This window comes from Pistacia vera, unplaced genomic scaffold (genome assembly GCF_008641045.1).
Source record: "Pistacia vera cultivar Batoury unplaced genomic scaffold, PisVer_v2 Contig359, whole genome shotgun sequence".
NCBI lineage: Eukaryota > Viridiplantae > Streptophyta > Magnoliopsida > Sapindales > Anacardiaceae > Pistacia > Pistacia vera.
In genome coordinates, this window is record NW_022196178.1 from 1,263,384 (window position 1) to 1,286,108 (window position 22,725).

Here is a 22,725-nt window from a genome sequence, read left to right on the forward strand (position 1 = left end):
TGATATCTTTTGAGCTAATGCAATCAGGAGGGTAGAAAGTTAGTAAGTGTTTTGATTGATTTGCGTTACATGTTTAGTGGTGGCGAATGGTCCTTCAATCCAATTTATTTCATAGTCTCTCGCTCTTATAATTTATTTGCTTGTCTTTAATTAGTTGTTTTTAGTTTTCTATTAAATCATCAAAACCCTTTTGTTTAGTAAGTAGTTAGTTAATTAGAAAAGTTTTCTGCGGGAAAGACCCTTACTTGCTCTATATCATAAATGACATTGCTATAGAATTTAAGTAAGGTTAAATTAACGTGTTGCATTCATACGCATCAATATTGATTTCAATGAGATGTTCTCTCCTTTATCTACCAAAGATTCATTCAGAATTAGAATGGCCTTGGTAGTTGATTTTGATTTGGAACTACACCAGATGTATGTCAAAACAATTTTTTTCTAAATGAAAATCTTTATAAGGAAGTCTACATGAAGCAACCAAATGGTTTTGGTATGCAAACTGAAGAAGTCCATCTATGATTTAAAGGAGGCTTCTCGGTAGTGGCATCTCAAGTTTGATAAGGTTGTGACTTCATATGGCTTCACTGACAACAAGTTTGATCAGTGTGTGTATATGAAGAATATCAGTGGGAGTGATTTATTTTCCTGGTGCTCTATGTTGATGACATTCTACTTGCTAGCGGTGATATTAATCTACTAAATGAGACAAAGAGTTCTTGTCTAAGGCATTTGACATGAAAGATCTTGGGGATGCATCTTTTGTTCTTGGTATTGAGATTTTATGTGACAAAACTTATGGATTGCTTGGCTTATCTTAGAAGGCTTACATTGAGTGTGTGCTAAAGAGATTCAATATGCAAAATTGCAAGCATGAAGATGTTCATGTGGTGAAAGGAGATAAATTTAGCATCACGTAGTGTCCTCAAAGTGATATGGAAAGGGCATCTATGTAGAATATTTCTTATGCTAGTACCATTGGGTGCTTGATGTATGCACATGTATGCACAAGACAAAACATAGCCTTTGCTGTAAATGTCCTTGGTCGTTATCTTTCAAATCCAGGTTCTAATCACTAGGTTGCAGCCAAGAAAGTTATGAGATACCTACAGAGGACATAAGACTTCATGCTTGTATATGAAAGCATGGAAAATCTTGAAATAGTGGGATACTCTGATTCAAATTTTGGTGGTTGTCTAGATAACTTAAAATCTATTTCAGGATACATTTTCATGCTTACAACTTGGACCATATCGTGAAAAAGTGTTAAGCAAACATTGATAGCCTCTTCAACCATGTATGTAGGATTCCTTGCATGTTATGGGGCAACCACTTAGGCTATTTGGTTGAAGAATTATATTTATGAGCTACTTGAGGTTATCTTTAGACCACTAACGATCTCCTATGATAATAATGCAGCCATGTTTTTCTCAAAGAATTGAAAATGCGTTTTTGAAGAATAGTTTTGTTTTAAGGATTTACCGATTTAGTGATTTAGCAACCCAGTTTTGCCTCTGGGTTGATCGGACCAACGGTTTGGCACTGTTCCGCCAGTCCAAAGTGGATCTTAGTGCAAAATCAAGTTTTACTTCAAACCGAACTAGAGTCAACATTGGTTCTCGATTGAACCGGTTCAATCGATCGGTCTGATCTAGGTTTCAAAACAGAGCTTGTAACCCAGTCAATGAAGTACAATAAATGATTCCTTTCTTTTAAATGTAAAAGCAAGTAAGCCAAGAAAATCATGAGGAGAATTTGGTTGAAGGCATCATTAAGACTACATAGAATATACTTTCGATGTTTCTTTCTTTTAATTGTGAGGTGGAGAAGCATTCCACTCTCCATGTCAACCCAATCCTTTCTAACTGGGAAGGTTCTTTTTTTATTTTATTTTTGACCAATCACATCTATTGATTCTTGGAACAGAAGAAAAGTTTTTCTTTAATTGGGTCCCATTTGTCATAATTTTTTTTCTTTTTTTCCTCTTCCTATGAAGGTCTTTTCTCTTGATATTTATCTAACACGTGTCAATTTCAGATTGCAGATCCCATTGATCTCCATGATTTTTTTATGAATTTTCTTAGTATATAATAATACTATGCTTACTCACAATCTTACTAACCATCTTATTATCCTGTATAAATATACGCATAGTACGGATATCATACACATAGTATGGGTATCATATATAATTTTAACAAAGGATAATAAGATGGTTAGTAAGATCGTGAGTAAACATAGCATTACTCTTTAATTTTTGTACTAAAAAGATTAATATTTTTACCCCTATTAATTATTTACAGGAATTTTGTGTTATTATTGTTTAGATATAAGTCTCAGCTCCCAAATGGGTGAAGATTGAAGCAAAATATTATTTGTGTTCTTTGCGAATTAACTATTTGGTGTATAGGGATTTTTTATATCATATGTCTGATTGATTAAGATTAGAGTTGTTTTTTATTATTAGGAAGTATAAAATATAGTTTTAACTCGGTAGTAATTATATAAGTTTAATTTCTGAAATGATATAGTCAAATTATCACTAGAATTTTCTAATTGATTAAACTCTAGTCATGAAATTATTCTAAAAGAATGAATAATATAAAAAGTTGCGTTAAAATTTATTTATGAATTATGATGAGACTCCTTGCCAAATTACAGATATTGATTTCCTTAATAAATGGGCATTATCTCAGTCAATATATGAAAAGGGTACTAATTTTTCAAAGTAATATTCTAACTTTTGTTTCTTTCAAAATGTCAAAATTATCTAGTGAGAATTTCTTTAGATAACGCTGAAATGTTTAATGGCTAACGCTTGTTCAAAAATGGTGCAAGCAATTGAAAATATATGGGCAAGGCAAGATTCTTAAGTTATTAGAGAATTTCATTATCTGATCAATCTAAGAGAAAAGTTATTCTCTCAACCTTGAACCTCGATTACCAATATAATTTTTGTATTTATGCATATATTAGTTTTAAAATTCATCAAAAACTTATTTTGTTAAGTTATCATCTCACCTAAAAGTTTAAGCTGGTAGGTGAGAGCTCAATATACTAAAATAATAAGTTCCTTCACATCAAACTTGAAATTTTTGTTAATTTTATTTATCTAGTTTGTATGTGAGGATTTGAACTTGAGACCTTTAATTCTGATACCATATTAAGTTAACATGATACCATGTTAAGTTAAGCTTTTAGGTAGGGTGGCAACTTAACAGAGAAAATAATGTATATATAAAAAAGAGTAAACGACATTTTCCCACCCAAGGTTTGTCTTAATGACACTTTCCCACCCAAAAAGTTTCAAAATACCACTTTCTCATCCAATGTTTATATTATGTTAATATCCAAAATATATTTCACTTTCTCAACCAACGTTCGACGAGTTACAAGGAGCTAGGGTAAAAGGTTTTCTTAAAGTGGAGGCCGATGGACTGAATGATGGTGACCAATTGAATATTCGCCGTAAAAAATCAGTTAAGAACATGAAACTCTATATTTTTCGTGGTCGACAATTGATGAAAAATCAGGTGCAAAAGTGAGAGGGGTTTTGTAGAGAGGAGACCGAAGATTCAAATGGTGGTGACTAGGAGAATTTTCGTCACCGAAATTGGCTTTAGGTAGTAACGAAATATTAAATTTGGATGAAAAGTGGTATTTTGAATCTTTTTGGGTGGGAAAGTGTATTAAGGCAAACTTTGGGTGTGAAAAAGTCGTTTACTCATAATAAAAATTCATTAATAATCTTCTATAAATAACATAACATGCGTCTATTTCCATATTTCTTTTGGAAGATAAGACAATCAATAATGTCACAAAAAAAAAAAAAGGAAGAAGAAGAAGGAGATAATGGACGACGGCAACAAAATGATAATGCAATGAACTTAGATGACCATACGCAAGTGCATGTCTCTCTTGAGTTCATTGTCGAATAAAGGAAGATTAATTTGTCTAAGAAATTAACCGCATTCAACTCTTCAAAAAGCATGATGCTCTCCCACCTATGAAATGTATAGACACATTATCAGAACCTTTTATCTTTTTATTTCCGTTTATCTTTCACATCATCCCTTTTATTAAGAGGTTATCGGTCAATCATAAAAAAGCTCATATGCCAATGTCCTCATCTTTTTCAGATCTAGATACCCATTTTTTATGGTAGAAATACACTAAAAGACAATTGGATGCGTTTATTTAAATATTCTATTCGTATTCCAAATCAAAATACATGTTTGTTTTTCTATTCTCAAAATATTATTCTAAATTATTCAACTATTTTTAATTTTTAAATTCTATTTCGTAATAACCATCCGACTACCTCATAATAACTACCCAACTCTACCTAGCAATAATATTTCAAAAATATTATTCCAAATATCTAAACAAACGCACCCATTTTGCCAATTATCTTGCTCCACGTAGTAGAAAATTTTAAACAATACTACACTTACAATCAGGGGCATAGCTAGAAACTCATTCTAGGGGGGGTCAAGACATTAATTAAACTTGATAATACCATTGTAAATAAACTTATAATAAATAATATATAGGGTATAAGTTATACAAAAATATGAGTATTTATTTATAATGCTCTTTATAATTAATATATTTATAATTGTGTTTGACGATATGGAATAAATTTATAATACTTTAACGAGTATAAAACAAAACCAAGAAAATTTACTAATGAACAAGTTATTAAGCCGACACAAATAACAACACCTCCAAATTAAACTATAGTAAAATTTCTACTAATAAAATATTCAAAGATTTATCTAGCTTTTATAGTAAAATATTATAACTTTTATTGTAATTTCACTTTTATATTTCGACCCCTTAAAATAATGCATCAAAATACATATTTTTTATATTTATCTTTTTTTTTCTAACTTCAATATTTTTATATGACTCATCTATGGGTAGTCTAGATGGTTGAACAAATTAAAGATAATATGAATAAGCACACAGTCTCAGGTTCAATTCTCCATCTGAGCATTCACAATTTAACTAGGGGGCCGTGATGGTGGGTTGTAAGTTATCTCTTATATATATAGACACACACACACACATAAGTATTGAAACACAAAACAATTGACAGTAATTTAATTTGACAAACAAATTTTAGAAATGATATTTATTTTATAAAATATACGAAAAGATATGCAAACTTTCTTTATTTTGTTCTTTTTACAATTAAATAATATATATATAATTTATTAAATGTACTTGTGGGATTTTTTTGTAAAAACTAAAAATTTAATTTGATATATATGTGTGTGTGTGTGTGTGTGTTTGAATTTTAATAATTTTTCAAAGTCAAGGAGGGTCAACTGACCATCTTTGACCCCTCTCTCTCTCTCTGCCTCTGTTTTATAATCCAATTTCACAAATTTTCTCTTATAGCCCTGATGTGATAACTCGCAATTGGTAAGCTCGCAGTGGACTGTCTACCTAATTGCAAACTAATCAATTACAAGCTGTCACGTTGAGATTGTAAAAAAAATTCGTAAAGTTTGATAAGATTAGATTCTGAGCCCATCTTTATTCAAAAATTTTGCCCTTTGAATTCCTAGCATCAGAAATATGCGTTTGAATTTTAATAAATAAATAAATGATCAGGACGTCTGCACTCCGCAGAAGAAGAATGACCAAATCCTTAACAAAATGAAAAGATTTATACCGAAAACAAGGTATAAAATGATGGGATTGATGCTGTGGACCAACTAAGGCACAAAATTTTCAATCAGAATATAATAAGATAGGGTGGTCCACTTCACTTTATAAATCTAAAATATCATAAAAATTAAAATTAAAATTAAAAATACCTATAAATTTAAAAATTAATATAAATAGAGTTCCCATATAGTCTTGAAATTCAATACCAACCAACAGTATTTCACTTGATTATTCTAACAATATCATGGATAGAGAGGCTTGGGAAAGGGCTTCCAAGGACAATGCTGAAAGTGCTTCCAGAGATCCTCTTGTTGTTGGCCGAGTTGTAGGAGATGTTCTTGAACACTTCACTAGGTCTCTTCCTTTCTCTGTTACCTATGGCAACAAGGAGGTTCACAATGGTGTTCAACTCAAGCCCTCTCTAGTTGCCAAACAACCTAAGGTTGCTATTGGTGGAAGTAATTTCACGAACTTCTACACTTTGGTAAGCCTCAACGGCCCTCCTCTCAAGTTGTCGAACCTTAATTTTCTTTAGCCTTATCTACTTAATAATAACGTTCTTAACGAATGCTTTTAAGACACGTAATTATATTCCAATGCATATATTTTCAAAACACATAATTGTATTCTATTGCATGTTTCTTCTTCGTTGTTCATTTCTTCTAACTAGGATATTCCAAAGTTTTGCCCGCATACTATTTCACGTCAAAAAAAAAACTTTTTTTATGACATGAAATTATACTTTAATGAATATTTCTATGTCGCAATTCAATTCTCTTATCTAGATATTCTGAAGTTTAGCCCAATAGGCCACTCCACGCATAAAACATTGATTTTCTCACCTTTTTTCTTTTTTAAATCTAGTTGAATGTCGGGATTTGAACTTAAACATTTGGTTCTAATATCATATTAAGTTATCATCCTATTTAAAAGTCGTAGATGAAGACTCAACATTATATTAGTTCAATATCCATGTTAGTCGTCATCTCATCTAAAATCTTAAATTAGTATATGAGGATTCAACATTATATTAGTTTAGTGTCTTTATAGGGGCATAATTTTATGTATTTTAATACATTATTTACGTCGGGAGAGTCTAGTATTTTTAGTTTATTATAAATAAAAAAGGTTAATACTAATTTGGTTCCATTTTAGGTAATGGTGGATCCTGATGCACCCAGTCCAAGTGACCCCAACCTTAGAGAGTACTTGCATTGGTATATATCTTTCATTTAAATTTTTTTTTTTTTTTTTTTTTTTTCCTGAAACCGCTAGACTTTGTTACATATAATATTATCGTTCTTTTATATTTGAATTAATTAACTGGTTTTTTGAAAGAAAAAATATGATGAATTGTTGTTAGGTTGGTGACAGATATTCCGGAAACAACAGAAGCAACTTATGGTGAGTGACTTTATGTATCAATTTTTTATTTCAAATGGGTCTGAGTGTGTTTGATCATGTTCATGTTTAAACGAAAGACCTTATACCTCTCAGTAGAACGTAAGTATTAAAGCTTTTGGGTGAAATAGTTTCTCTTATATNTAAATAAAAAAGGTTAATACTAATTTGGTTCCATTATAGGTAATGGTGGATCCTGATGCACCCAGTCCAAGTGACCCCAACCTTAGAGAGTACTTGCATTGGTATATATCTTTTTATTTATTTATTTATTTTTTATTTTTTTCTGAAACCGCTAGTTTTTTTTTTCCTGAAACCGCTAGACTTTGTTACATATAATATTTTTGTTCTTTTATATTTGAATTAATTAACTGGTTTTTTGAAAGAAAAAAATGATGAATTGTTGTTAGGTTGGTGACAGATATTCCGGAAACAACAGAAGCAACTTATGGTGAGTGATTTTCTGTATCAATTTTTTATTTCAAATGGGTCTCAGTGTGTTTGATTATGTTCATGTTTAAACGAAAGACCTTTACCTCTCAATGGAACTAAATATTTAAGGTTTTAGATAAAATTTTCACTTTTTATTCTATAATATTTGCTGGTTTTCGTGTCTCAACATGATAATTCTCAATCTAAACAGGTACTATAGTCATTTTTTACGATTTATAAGTTCATCCTAGTCGACAAACTACATATTAAAGTTTTTAGGTGAAATAGGTTCTATTTTATAGATATTGTCCGGTTCTAACGTCTCGACTTGCCGATGTTCAACATAAATATTAAAGCTTTTGGGTGAAATTGTTTCTCTTTTATATATATATATATGTCACTCGACAATTGTTAACGTAAAATATGAAAACTTTTAGGTGAAATAGTTCCCTTTTCGATTAACATAAAATTTTAAAGCTTTTAGATAAATCAGTTTCTTCTTGGTCGATATTTTCTTATTCTATTGTCTTAACTCAATAATTCTTAACGTAAGAACCGACGATTGAAAAACTATTGTATGTTGTTTTAGGCAAAGAGATTGTTGAATATGAGAGCCCAAAACCGAAAGTGGGGATTCACAGGTTTGTTTTTGTGCTGTTTCGGCAACCCAGAAATCAAACTGTGTATGCACCAGGGTGGCGCCAGAACTTCATAACCAGAGAGTTTGCAGAGATTTACAATTTTGGATCACCCTTGGCTGCTGTTTTTTTCAATTGCCAGAAGGAGACTAAGGGCTCTACTAGCTCATCAAGCTCGAAGAAACATTACTAATTATATATATATATATAGGTCGCACGTTAACTTATTGTATGTAGGTATATATGCATATACGTAAGGTGTTACGACGCTCAACATATATTATATATATTCCTCTCTCTCTCTCTCTCTCTCTGGTTGTCTAATTATAATTATAGGTTGTTATGTAGAAACTTCACCGTATGAAAAATGAATGTATTACAATTAACTTATCAATAAAAGAGACAGAAGTCTTATACATGTTTAAGTATAATATTTGACTTTGTTTGAGTTTTATTCATAGACGTGTCAAAATTCTCAAGTGCGAGATTTTACCCAGATCCGGCTACTTTCAGGTTTAACCCCAGGTCCGTTATTAAAACACTGATATATATGCCGTTAAACAAAAGTTTAACAATAATGGAACCACAAAAAATCAAATGATTGGCAAATAGAAAAGAGGGAAGTCAACTCAAAAGAATTGGCAATGGCAATCAATTGAAGAGAACTGAAAATGTAAAAGGATAATCATATCTCAACTGTGAATCATATCAGTTTATTTAAACTCTACAGTGAAAATGAGCAAATTTCTATATATAGTAACAAATATCTAACACAAACAAGTACATCTTTGTCAAAGGCCAAAAAAAAAAATAATAATAATAATCCAAGAACACCGAAAACATGGTAACAATTCACAGATTACTGCCGAAAATGTCACTTCAACTCCAACCCGAACAAATCACTCAAGCCTGCCATGACAAGCGAATATAATCAGAACTAGGATATCGGATATAAAATTGGTTCCAAGTTTGAAGAAACATGAACTGTTGAGCCTACCTTGTTAGCAATGTTGTTGGAGAGCCAGTCCAGCCCCTCGTAGAGTCCTTCACCGGATGTGGCACATGTGCTCTGGATGTACCTGAAAGGAACAAAATATTATTTCAACTTCAATAAGAAAACTCGAACTTTATAGGTGCTGGAGACGTAGAGAGTTAAGGGTTTATTTCATCAATGTACCAGTGGCGTTGGCGAAGGGAGTGAAGACCAAGCTTATCAGTGATCTCAGCAGCATTCATAGCATTTGGAAGATCTTGCTTGTTTGCAAAAACAAGCAGCACAGCATCCCTCAACTCATCCTATATGTGAATGAACAAAATATCTGATTACAGGCCCAGTTTTGACAATAAAAACAAAAATTAAGAAAAATATTGCCAAATAAATTCCCTTAAAACCATTTTCCACCTCTACATTATATTTTAGTTTTGGCATCATGATATTGCAAAAGTATTTCAACATAAGACAAAATGAAAGATAGCATAAGGATTTATTTTATTACCTCATTCAGCATCCGGTGCAGTTCATCCCTGGCTTCAACCACACGGTCACGATCATTGCTATCAACCACAAAGATAAGCCCTTGGGTGTTTTGGAAATAATGTCTCCACAATGGACGGATCTGAATGTGGACCACCAAATATATAAGAGTCCAGACTATTTAGAATTTGTGGTTGAGAGAGATAAAGGGGGGACAAGAGATAATTGACAAAAAAAAAAAAAAATCTAATAATAATAGGCACTACATAATTACTAAGATGACAAAGATCTAATAATAACAAAATAACATTAAACTCAGTCAGTTAAATGAAACGATGACACATGATAAACTTCACACAAAAAGAATATCTAATAATAACAGCGAGTAAACAACCAACCAAATGATAGGTTTTCTCATATTATATACCAAAGAAATGCTAGAAACACTCACTTTGCACTCTCTTATACACACACACTCATTCTCTTTGTGACTCGTGTATAAATGACAAAATCATCAGTTCAAATATTATAATACCAATTCTTTGTCTTTTGTACACTGTCACAAGAAGAATGTGAGTGTTAAAGAGAATGACAAAGTGAGTGTTACTAGTATTTCTCTTGTATACCATTATTAGTACATAATAACATGTAAGCAAGAAATCATCTAGCCTTTTATTTAAAAGATGGAAGGGTCCAAAACTAAAAAGTAAGTTCACTAATTACAAAGATGATGAACAATGGAGATTATCAATCAATTACGTACAACAAAAAGGCTCAGTCACAAACCAATGTAAAACCTAAGTTCCACTGGCATAGCTCAGTACACAAGATAAATCAATGAAGGACAACCCAACTTGATCAATCATCAGACACTTCATGGGCACTCTGCACCTTCTAGGCATGCACATATGCTTGAGGAAAACACAAACACTAACAGATTTATTTGAATATACATCATATCGCACATGCAGATTGCCTTTCCTCATAAAAGAGGAAAAACAAGAAAGACAAGGTAGCATTAATAGATGTAGCTTCTGACTATGCTATGTATTAATGGAGGAATTTCAGCACAAGACAGTCCATAAACACATGAATTACCAATAACCACAACTACCTACACACACATCAATATATACACGCACTAAGGACAACACATGTATGCATCTTTATGTTTACAAATGATGTCTGCCACAGCTGGATTGTATTTCCTCATACATGAAAGACAAGGTGCCATTAACAGATGTAGCTTATGATTATGTTCTGTACTGATGGAGGGAAATCTTCTCAGCACAAAACTATCAATAAGCACATGCACAACATATAACAGAAATTATGCATACACCACAAACATATATATATTTATGTGTACGTCATATCCGCCACAATGTGGATTGCCTTTCCTCATAAAGTAGGAGGAAAACACGAAAGACAAGGTGGCATTAATAGATGTAGCTTATGATTATGTTATGTCCTGATGGAGAAACAACTCAGCACAAGACCGTCAATAAGCACACATATTAATAGAAAGTATCCAAACATAAATTGCATATATGATGCCTCCCAATAGACTTTCCACATAAAAGGGGAAAAAATGAGAAGGGAAACATCAATAACTGTAGCTTATGATTATGTTATGTGCTGACGGATACATATCTAATCAGCACAAGACCGTCAATAAGCACATATACAACAAAAGATGTTAAATAAAATCAATTAAGAAGGCACATAAATACATATATACACACAAACATATACGACAGGCACCAGTATGGAGACAGCTGTTTTTCTACATCTCAAAAAGAAGAAATATGAAAAGCAACGTGGTATCCATAAATAAAACACAAGAAAGATCAGACCACCAGCACTCCACAATATGTCGTTAATGAACAACTACAAAAAATAACATGCCAAAGCTGGGATACATAGAATCCTTTTTTTAATGTAAGAGACAGTTCAAAAACCGTCACCCTGAACTTTCTCAAATACAATTAAATATAATCTTTCCATCCTCACATACCTTGTCCTGACCCCCAACATCCCAAACAGTGAAACTAATGTTCTTATACTCAACAGTCTCCACGTTGAATCCTGCCCAAAAAGCAATAATTACCATCAGCCATAAGCCATTTTAAATCTGCTTATTATAAAGAATCTAACATGTAGCCCTAATTATGCAAAGCATACCAATTGTAGGAATGGTTGTCACAATCTCGCCCAGTTTGAGCTTGTACAAAATGGTGGTCTTACCAGCCGCATCGAGACCCACCATCAGAATTCGCATCTCTTTCTTGGCAAAAAGCCGACTGAAAAGCTTGGTAAATGACAGCCCCATCTTGCTAAAATCTCAGCTGCATACAAAACAATCTCATTTAGAACCTTAATCAAAAGATAACACAACACAAACATGCCATAACAAACTCCAAGATCTATCACATAAACCCAACACATGATCCTACCCATATTAAAAAAAAAAATCAATTTCCCCTTAACACAAACGAAATTTCCATTGCATAACCACAGCTATATCTACATATTTTTTATATTTCAAAAATCCCATGATCTCCACCGACTTATAAGATGATATCATGAGCATACACTTTCAATATCACTAAAAAAAAAAAAAAAAATACCAACCATAATTAGATCTGAAAAAACCAAACGCATACGATCCCAAAAACATCATAAAATCCAACTACCAAACCACAATAGAAAAGCTGAAGTCTCTCAACAACACAATGAAATCTCACAAAAACATTAACTACCCAAATGGCTCCACCCTCTTTCCATCAAATACAAGCAAATGGGTATTTACAAAACAAATCCAAATAACAAGCAGATCCACAAAAATATTCACACTTTAATCAGAAACCCAGATCAGATTTCAACTGCAAACAAACACAACACGCTAAATATCACTAAAAAGAAGATCAAATCACATCAGATCTAAACCTATCCACAGAAATAAACTCAAACCCAGATCTAAATCACATTAACATCATCAAAAAAAAAAAAGCCGTAAAAAAGCAACAAAAGAACGATTAAAAAAGTAAATAATGGATCAAATACATGAAATATGAGAAAATAAAGCAAAGTAAAATAATGAAAAATGGAGAGAGAGATTACAAGATCTGAAGGAGGCCGCCCGAGAGGAAGAGGGAAATGAGGAGGAAAGAACTATAATGATATTTATAGTGGGATGGAGATGACGGGAGTTTGACGACGTTAGTTTCTCTGCGGCTGAGATGAGGTGAGCTCCCTCACGGCATTACGAAATCGTTAGGGGGTGTGTGTGAGAGATGGTGTGGGAAAGTGTAGGGATAGCCTTTTTATTTTATTTTTAGGATTTAGAAAAGATTGATACTATACATACACCATTTTTATATAACATTGCGTGGCAAGATTATCATTTTCATACAACATTATGTGGTAAGATATAATTGAATAATTTAAAGTTAAAATTAAACTTTTACTCAATCATATCTTGTCACATAATGTTGTATGTGAATGATATATGTGTAGTATTATTCTTTAGAAAAAATACCGAGTCGATCCGATAAATAAATATAGTAAAAATGTATCACAAGTCGTTAATGTTGCTAATTCAATTATTTAGTGATTACTTGATTTCATTAATTGCGGATTTCATTAATCGTAGACCGTTTAACTTGAAAACTATAATCAATTTTCGGTTAAAATTTATTATTCATTTCTTTCTCAACCCTAATATAATTACTTGTAATTTCGGTAGCATCTTCTAAATTTTAGTGTAATCTCAAATATATCTCCTATTATTTGAAATCGTTTACGATATCTCTTGTGATTACTTTTCAACGACCACTCATCGATTTTTGAGATTAACGATAATCAGACAAACATCCTAAGAAATACTTGGGAGGTTAGAATATATTCACAATCACACGGATTTTAATTACGTTTAGGAAAGTACCCTTTTAATTTATAAAATATAGAATAATATTTCAATAAATTTTATAAGTATTTCCTTTCTAATATTCTTTTTCACAAATTTTTTACTCAATTAAACAATGTTATTCTTTAACATAAGTCTTCTTCAAGGTGAAGTTTCTTGGATTCATATATTTACAAATTGAAAATGAGAAGTTCATATTAAAAGTTACATAATTTTAGTTACATATCTTTAAAAATGTAATGGGAATGGCATGAATAATTGCATCCTAGAAAGCTTATGACCAAACTTATTATTATTCATATGATTATTGGCTTTGATTTAACTTTGATCGATATTTAACCCTACAATCTTTAAGGAGCGATAACAGTCCAAAATATAGGTCCATAAAGAACTTGGATTTGAAACTTACAAAAACAAACTATAGATCGGACTATCCATCTAACCCTCATAATTACAATTTAAACTCGGTTTCAAAATCATTATATAAACAGCAATCACCGACATTATGAAATCACTTAATAAAAAAAAAAAAAATCCGATATCAAATTTATTACATAATAATCACTTACATTAAGAAAATATTGAAGCCAAAAGTTTAATATTTAAGTCTAGTAGACGCATTATATAACAAGTGTCAAAATCATATATATGTTGTCATTCTCTAGACAAAATTATGAGTGAAATCGAGTCGAGTATCTGGCTACTCGAACTCGACTCGATTTCTACAGTACCGAATTCGAGTTCGAATTCGACCTTAACCGAGATTGAGGAATCGAGTTCGAACTCGAACTCAGTACCTAAAATTAGAATTCGAGCTAGTATAATCAAGCTTTTCAAACTTAATCGTGCTTTTCAAGTTGAGTTATACCATGATCAAACTCGACTCGAATCAGTATTCGAGCTCAAGCTCGACTCGACAAACAGAACGTACTGATATTACTTTTATTAAGACCATAGTTAATTACCGTTATCATATTATTAACACCGGTGAACAGAAGAGGAGAGAAATTTAGTTAAAATTTCTTATATTAAAAACCGTAAAATTTTATATTTTAATGTTACTGATATCATCTAAACAAGAGTCTGCCAAACATACCATTTAACTAGAGTTGTGAAGCAAGTGAGAACTTATTAAGTTTTGAAGATTCAAGTACGTCAAATGGAAACATGAAATTTGTTCTTCTTGATTACAACTAAACTCAAACAAAAACCTGAAAAACTTGACCAGCTGATCCATGGATCATGTTCTTTATCTTCAGTTTTTGAACAAAAAGATTCATGGCAGCTCTACTTGGAGATCGAAACAAAACACATAACTGACCAGATTAACTAATCTGCATTCTTTTCTTCCATTTTCATCAACCTGAAGCCCGACGGTTGGTGCCATTTCCACTCGCATCCGGCTGCATTTCCATATCGAAACTATTCACTTGCTTCGTCGTTGCTTCTGTTCCTTTAATGGGTTCGTCAAGCTTAAGCTCCTTATCCTTTCCCCACAGCACAGCATAGAGCCCGACGACAATCAAAACTGAACCAACCGCGCTATAAACCAACCAGTACATAATAAAACAAATCATTATTGTTTCTTGATTTACAATGTGATCGGAAAAATAACTTTGCGCGAATAAGCTAACGGAATATATATACACTTACGTTCCCACGAATAGTTTCTCCCGAAGCAGAGCCCAACTGAGAATCGCAACGATAATGAGCAGCAGCGGGCTGAACACTGAGACATAGAGAGGACCTTTCTTTTGAATGCACCAGGATGTGAGGCTGAATGCAAGTGCGGAACACACAACTCCCTGGAAACAATTAGTATGTTAATTCTTTCTTAATCCACATCGTGGTACTTGAAAAGATGCCTCTAAAATCGAACTAATTGTACTAAAGTTTACAAAGCAATGTGAAGCTTACCGTGTAAATGGCTGATATAAGGTAGATGGGAGAGCTCAGTGACCACGCAGAAAGTTTGTGTTCAGCGATGAGGCCAATCGCGCCACACTCAATGCTTCCCAGGAAACACATCAATGTTGTACTGGTGTAGGGAGCCGGAAACTTTTTGCTCATTTGCGTCTAAAATCATTGACAAATGACATCAATAAAAGGTTATGATCCTAAACTGCTGATTAACATATTTTAGTTTTCGAATGCCAACCTGAATTACGATCCATGCTGCCCAAGAAACCGCACTACCAATCAGTAAAATGGAACCCAGGACCAAGTTTGATTGGCCGCCAGCGTTTCGTTGGCTCATCCGGTCGGCATAGTTCCAGTGAATGCCTGAATTAGGTACTGGAATCATGTTTCCATTGTAAAATGACAGTAACATTGCTCCGCCGACGCACAACGCTGTGCCAAACACCTTCGCTTGCCCTGGTCTCGTCTTGATTCTAACAAATTCTTGCCTAGAAAACACACCAGCAATCAAAATGGTCAAGATTGGCGCTATTTGCTAATGAAACTGGGATACATTACAACTAATTTTTGTACCCGAAAATGGCTGCGAGGATAAAAGTGACTGCTGGTAGTAAATTTGTCAATGCACATCCGATTGTTGGGGTGGAATACGCTAGTCCAATAAAGTAAAGCACCTGGTTCCCGGTGGCGCTGCAGGATCAGTTCAAGAACAGAGTAAATCTCAAACGTGTTATATACAGGACATTCGACTCAATTTGGCTGAAGAACAGAACACTTACCCAGTAAGAGAGCACAAGAGAATCTGGAAAACAATGGACTTTGTGATCTTTGGCCTGGTTTTCCTGCAAAAAAATACACCAAAATGGATTATAACCCTGAATTTTCCAGAAAATATACTCGTTTCTAATTTCTCCATTCTCATCCCATGAAGGAATCCGTCTGTGAATATATCAAACCTTAAGCGAACTAAATGAACTTTTACCATTATAGTTCAACGTAAAAGTCAAGAGTTATGAATTGAATCAAACAAATTACAACTAGCTCATATCTCCTCTCCGCGCGAAGGGGGTCTAGCTGTGATTATATCAAACCTTAAGAGAGGTGAAAAAGATTTTACCATAGCTTTTAACTAACCCCAATTGAAATTGGGCAGGTAATTAATGCATGTGGATGAGCATGCATGACATGGTTTAACTAACCCCAATTGAAATTAGGCAGGTAATTAATGCATGTGGATGAGCATGCATGACATGGCAACCATGCATGCATGCATGGTTGCCATAAATGCCATTTGTTAATCGAATTTAGAAGTAAAAAATAAATTCTTCCAAAGCTAATTAATTGCCATCTGTATCGAAACAAGCTGGCACGTTTCACTGTTCATGTATGACATGGCGGCCATGCATGGCCTCTAAAACATACCACAATTAATTTCTGTGTTTTTGTTTTCAAAATCAGAAATCAGAAGCAAAAGTTCTGAACAATTTCAACATTTCCAAAGGTTTAATGGCTGTTTACAACTCAACGCGGAAAATTAATTAACATGGTGAGAAGGAGAAGTCAATTGTTAAAAAAATCATTCAAATTGAAAAGAAAGAAAATACAAAGCTATATTAAACATCAAATATCCTATTGTCACTTTCCTACTGATTCTCAGCAGCCAAACAGAGCCAAAATAAATATTTTATTATATATCAGATTGAAATTAAATGAAATCATATTTTATGCAACTCTAGAATTAATTAATTAAAAGATTGATAACCCATTACTTAAATATATAAAAAGTTAGTGATAATGAGCTAAAAATATACAAAACAAATTAAGAAATCAAAAGATTTTTAATGAAAACCCATTTCTAGCATGAAATTTAGACTTAATTTTCACAAAAACAACCAAGAAAAATAATGAACCCATTTCTTCATATTTACAGAGTAAATCAAGAACTAAAAAGATCAGTAATTAAAACCCCATTTCAAGCATGGAAATTTAGAGTTCATTGACTAAAAAACTAAGCTCAAAACTTTCAAAACAAATGAACTAATACATGCATGTATGAACATATTCATGATAAAGGCCATCAAAAATACAAGATGAAAAGGGTTAAAAATTGTAGAAAGTACTTTACCACTCCAAGAAATAGGCAAAGGGGAGAATAGCGAAAGTGGCAAAAATTTGCCGGTAAGTGACAAGAACAAGAGGCTTCATGCCGGCGTCCAAGGCCAATTTTGAAGTAATGTTCATGCCCGCATACCCAGCTTGAACCAAAACCATCAACAAAAATGGAAGAAAATCACTCAACATTTTGCCTTCAATCCCCTCTTCCAAACCTAGCTGGTTTTCTCTATATATATAGATGAAAACAAAAATAAAACTAGCTGGTTTGAGAGAAATTGAAGAAGAAGAAGAAAAAGAAAAGGGTGGTGAATGAGAATAAAATTAGAAGATAATTTATAGAGAAAAAAAAAGGTGAAGAATGACAGAGACAGCTTTATTTAAAACTGAAAGTGATGAAGAAAGAAGAAGAAGAAGATGAATTGCATGCAATGGAGAGAAACGGTTGAGGATTTTATTTTTTTCTTTCTTGCAGCACTTGTGCATTTGCATGGGGACAAAATTATATTTGTAACCACTATATATCTTACAAATAAATTTATGAAAAAGTTTAATTTAATTTTTGCTTTCAGTTTTGTTTCTTGGGTTCCCAAATCCCAACTTTGGCTATCTTCAAAAACTTGAAGCAACCAAATTGCATTAAGCCATGTAAGCAGAATACAACCCATATTATATATGGACCCACCATTAATCATATATATAGTTACTTACCCTAAATTAAGCTCTTTTTAAAGGTACGTTACCAGGTTTTCGATGTTTTGGTAATAAGTTGAGCAATATTAAGTATGTTACTGATTACGAAAATCTAGTATTAAATGTTACTTAATTGAATGAATCTGAATTATATGATGTATATACATTCTTGTTTTACTTTCCTGATGATTTCGCCGTTGGTAATAATAATACTATGTATATAAAGTTGAAATTTAGAACATTAGTACTGAAGGGTTAAGATTCAGACTATCGATACTAAAGGGTGAAGTTGTGTGTAGCCAATGATTTCGTTGTTGGTAAGTTGTTGGTAATTCTATGTATATAAAGTTGAGATTTAGAACATTAGTAAGGGTTAAGATTCGAACTATCGATACTAAAGGGCAAAGCTGTTGTAGCCTCCGCATATATTAAATATTACATTTTATCCCCTAAAATCTATCAATTAGATCCAAACTGGTATGATTGTTGACGTAACATAGGGGATGTGGAATCCCATGTGAATCAATAAATCACCATCTTTATAAGGCTAAACATAATCATTCTAATGCTATTGAATTAATACTTTTACATATAACCCTATTCTTGGGGCATTTTCATTGCCATAATTATCATATAATATATATGCATTTAAAATGCAATAGGGTATTGCTTTTGAAAGTGCTTTTTGTATAAGCACTTAATGGCATTTTATTCATGACCAAGACTTTTATTGCTTCTAGTTTGTTTCTTTCTAATTTTTAGGTTGTTTAGAAATGAATTGAAATGTTCATTTACCTAGAAATAAGCTAATCTAATCACTATCAACTTCCACCAAAAGCACTTATTATGCCATCAATATTGCAAGTGCCTTTCCTTTATTTCCACTAGCTTAATTTTAGGTTTTTTTTTTTTTTGTTTTTGTTTTTTTAATTTACATAAGGACGATATTCTTTACTATATGATATCTTATATATATATATATATATATATATATATTCCTTCTAACCTTATTAATACTATAATCACTAGATTTTAAAAGCACTTTGGGTGCTTCTAAATTTAGATCATTAAGAATTTATTAAATGACTTATAATAAACAAGTTAATAATTGAGTATTAATTCTACATAGAGAATCATGTGAGGTAGTTTTATTACTGTTAATCAATAAAATATATAATCCTATATAGATATTTTATTACTATTATTACTTGTAAGAATAAATAATTAAAATTATTCTGTCAAATATTATAAAATTTTATTGTTATCATATTCAAGAGATGTTCTTCCAAATAATAATTATAATTTTACATTTCTAGTAATATATAAGTGCATTTTGTGTTTCAAATATTTATATTCCAAATTTTAAGGTGTTTTTTGCTATCATTTTAAGGTGTTTCAAATATTTATATTCCAAATTTCTTTGATATTAAAAATAGCGAAAACGTGTTTGATATATAATATAAAAAGAAAACATTTTTTTTAAATGAACATTTGTTAAAATTAATGTTGTGTGTCGTTTTTCCACTAGCTCGGGCTACCGCAAGGACATAGCTCGACCCAGGACCAATCCGACTCCACCGGTTGTCCGACCCAGCACAAGCTCGTCAACACATAACTCGATCTAGCATAAGCTAGTCGCAAACAATGCGAATGATCATTCAATCAATTCCTAGATATCTTCAGATCCCAGATATTGCAGGAATGACCAAATAAACATCAAACTCTACGCGATCGCACCACCCAATTGCGAGAATATTGGAATTGCAGTTCAGATCAATTGTAATATCTTTATTTTTGCTATTTCCTTTATACAAACCTTTTATATAAACCCCCACAAATGATGAAAAAGGGGTTACGACTTTGACACAAAATTCTCATTGTAAGCTCTCACAGCAAATACAAAAAATAGTGGACGTATACTTAAGAGTTTATCTCGTCAAATCACTTTAAAAATTCTCATTGTCATTTATTTTATCGCACCTAATATTCATCTGTCGTTGATACCCATAATCACGCGCACATCCATTCTGGTCCCATCAAGGTCGATCAGAATTCTCTAGTTGGTGTAGATTTCTGTATCAACATTTTGGTGCTAGAAAGAGGGTCTTCGCCAACATCACAACAATTCCTACGAACAATCGCAATAATCTACCCAATCCAAGCCCATAATGGTGTACACCAGATCAAAGACCACCACCGGAAACCTTGAGAATGTGGAGACCACCCATTAGGAGGTACAATAGGACGTCGCTGGACACCGACCACCTATGCTGCCAACTTAGCATGTTGTGAATAACCAAGGGGTAGGGATGTCAAACCTCGAAAACAGCCAGCTGGTAAAAATGATCAGAATAATGGTTGCACAGGTGGTGCAACAAAACATGGCTGAGCTGAGGAATCAACAACCACGTGCCTAGAATCTTAACCAACCGCGCTTCACTAGCGCCAGCCCCAACAGGTATGAATTCTACAGGCGGCTAGTCCAGTTCATCGGCGCCAGAAGGCGGCCAATACTGCCAACATCGCAAGCTGGACTTCTCTTACGAGCTCGAGTCTCAAGGGCAAACTAACCTTGGGAGGCAGTTAGGGAAACAACCATTGGGGGAGAGTGAAGGCAACGGTCATCTAGGAGATGCTCAGCGATCTCCCCAACGTCAGCGTCCCAATATTAAACCATACCCAAGACAAGATCGATCCCCGCTAGCTCGGGAGACGAGCCATGTGTGCCAATCTGGCAATGATCGATGTTCTGGTTATAACTGACATCACGACCAACAAACCGACGAGCATGATAACACTTATCAGCCTAGCCATCATGACTAAACTTCGCGCATCAATGCGCACAATAGAAGAGCTTCGCAAGCAATGGATTTGCAAACTCATTTGCTCAAAGTGAGGCTGAATAGAGCCAACTAAAACAACCACAACGAACACTTAGATCATGTATAGAGAATACTCGACGATCTAAACGCCTGCGAGAGTGGCATGGCCGAGGAAATAGTAAGTTCCCCATTTACAGAGGAAGCTTACTAGGCCTTACTTCCGTAAGGATTCAGGGCACCAAAAAGTAAGTTCGACGGGAGAGGGGACCTGAGAGACCACCTCAATAATTTCAACGACCTGATGGAGCTGCACTAGGTCTCTGATTTGGCGAAGTGTAAGTGCTTCATAGTCACACTAGTAGGGGATGCCAAGAGGTGGTATAAGAGGCTCAAGGCGAACTCCATCAACTCTTGACAACAATTCTCCTCACTGTGTTTACAACAATTTCAAGCGAGGAGGCAATTCACAGTGCCGCTTAGCTACTTGAGCAACATTTGTCCAAAGAGAGACGAAACATTAACCTCATACTTGACGAGGTTCTAGAACAAACAAGCGAAGGTTGCAAATGCACCCGAAGAGTCCATCTGAACCTTGCTGATTGCAGGGATCAGACCAAAACGGAGCTGTGGAAAGAGCTCCAAAGTGAGGATCATGTAAGCTTGGCCAAGTTCTACCAGATGGCCATAAAACACCAACTAGTAGGAAGCTCGCTGGCAACATTGGCCAAAAGTTCAACGCGGGGGGCCTCGAACAAGCAACAAGATCGCCTATCGGATAACCACGGGGACTAAAACCGCAATGACAGGGACCGCAACAGGTTCCAAAAAAGACAAAAAACAAGTAACCGTAGAGACAGGCAACCCTTCTCATGGTACACAAAATACACCCCCCTCACTCAGAACATCGCCCACATCTATGAAGTCTTCCATGGGGCGAAGAGACTACCCACTCCAGAAAGAATGAGGGAGGCTTCGGACAAAAGAGATCGACAAAAGTATTGTCGATACCACCAAGATATCGGGCACAACACAAACGAGTGCTGAGCTTTGAAGGATGTCATTGAAGACTTGATAAGAAGTGGCCACTTAAAAGAATTCATTAAGACGGCACTAGCTCGCAAAAATCCAGGCTAGCAAAACAAGCAGATCTTAAACTAGGACCAAAACCAAGCCCAAATCAGGTCCAGCAAGCCCCGCCAAATGCCAACAACAAAGTCTAGGTAGGCATGGTCTACCCGGGGGGGGGGGGGGGGGGGGGAGCCGACATAGCAGGGAACTCAAGGCGTGCTCATGAGCAATATGCTCGTGAGGGAAGGACAAACTTGGTTCCCTGGATAATGAGCTAAGAACAGAAGACGCCCAAGTGACCCAAATAGAAAAGCGAGGTAGTAGGTTTCATGATCGAGGAATGTAAAGAATCCCCTCGCCACAATCATGACGTGATTGTAATCACAGCTAGAATCAATAATGCCCGAGTACAGAGGGTAATGGTCGACAATGGGAGTGCAACGAACATCATTTTTTGAGGAGCTTTCTGACAAATAAGGTTCACATAGAGAGATCTGAGGGCGTGCCCTTTGCCACTCTATGGATTTACCGAGGATAGCCTGGTTCCCAAGGGGATGA

The 22,725-nt window shown here is 34.0% G+C and overlaps 3 protein-coding genes across 3 annotated transcripts; 1 reads left to right on the top strand and 2 right to left on the bottom strand.

Moving 5' to 3' along the window:
• Nucleotides 1-5,923: 5,923 nt before the first annotated feature.
• Nucleotides 5,924-8,343, top strand: LOC116139765 (protein HEADING DATE 3A-like). The gene is made up of 4 exons (XM_031425425.1): nucleotides 5,924-6,163; nucleotides 6,835-6,896; nucleotides 7,043-7,083; nucleotides 8,102-8,343. Exons 1-4 carry the CDS (start codon nucleotides 5,924-5,926, stop codon nucleotides 8,341-8,343), a joined length of 585 nt encoding a protein of 194 aa, XP_031281285.1.
• A 708-nt stretch (nucleotides 8,344-9,051) lies between these two features.
• LOC116139805 (ADP-ribosylation factor-like) lies at nucleotides 9,052-12,845 on the bottom strand. Its single transcript, XM_031425459.1, has 6 exons — nucleotides 12,748-12,845; nucleotides 11,809-11,972; nucleotides 11,642-11,712; nucleotides 9,647-9,766; nucleotides 9,328-9,446; nucleotides 9,052-9,229 (listed from the first exon to the last, which is right to left on the bottom strand). Exons 2-6 carry the CDS (start codon nucleotides 11,954-11,956, stop codon nucleotides 9,088-9,090), a joined length of 600 nt encoding a protein of 199 aa, XP_031281319.1. The 5' UTR covers nucleotides 11,957-11,972; nucleotides 12,748-12,845; the 3' UTR covers nucleotides 9,052-9,087.
• A 2,065-nt stretch (nucleotides 12,846-14,910) lies between these two features.
• Nucleotides 14,911-17,773, bottom strand: LOC116139766 (WAT1-related protein At1g09380). Its single transcript, XM_031425426.1, has 7 exons — nucleotides 17,598-17,773; nucleotides 16,252-16,314; nucleotides 16,046-16,162; nucleotides 15,711-15,960; nucleotides 15,470-15,628; nucleotides 15,206-15,357; nucleotides 14,911-15,094 (listed from the first exon to the last, which is right to left on the bottom strand). Exons 1-7 carry the CDS (start codon nucleotides 17,771-17,773, stop codon nucleotides 14,911-14,913), a joined length of 1,101 nt encoding a protein of 366 aa, XP_031281286.1.
• Nucleotides 17,774-22,725: the final 4,952 nt, after the last annotated feature.

Bases quoted from the DNA above. Each gene is read 5' to 3' on its own strand.
- LOC116139766 (XM_031425426.1), bottom strand. From the start codon at position 17,773: ATGTTGAGTGATTTTCTTCCATTTTTGTTGATGGTTTTGGTTCAAGCT. The intron at 15,358-15,469 runs GTAAGCTTCACA...AATTGTTTCCAG, and splicing joins TTATATCAGCCATTTACACG to GGAGTTGTGTGTTCCGCACT. The intron at 15,095-15,205 runs GTAAGTGTATAT...GTTGGTTTATAG, and splicing joins GAGAAACTATTCGTGGGAAC to CGCGGTTGGTTCAGTTTTGA.
- LOC116139765 (XM_031425425.1), top strand. From the start codon at position 5,924: ATGGATAGAGAGGCTTGGGAAAGGGCTTCCAAGGACAATGCTGAAAGT. The intron at 6,164-6,834 runs GTAAGCCTCAAC...GTTCCATTTTAG, and splicing joins TCACGAACTTCTACACTTTG to GTAATGGTGGATCCTGATGC. The intron at 7,084-8,101 runs GTGAGTGACTTT...ATGTTGTTTTAG, and splicing joins AACAACAGAAGCAACTTATG to GCAAAGAGATTGTTGAATAT.
- LOC116139805 (XM_031425459.1), bottom strand. From the start codon at position 11,956: ATGGGGCTGTCATTTACCAAGCTTTTCAGTCGGCTTTTTGCCAAGAAA. The intron at 9,447-9,646 runs GTAATAAAATAA...ATTCACATATAG, and splicing joins TGCACCGGATGCTGAATGAG to GATGAGTTGAGGGATGCTGT. The intron at 9,230-9,327 runs GTACATTGATGA...TGTTCCTTTCAG, and splicing joins TCCCTTCGCCAACGCCACTG to GTACATCCAGAGCACATGTG.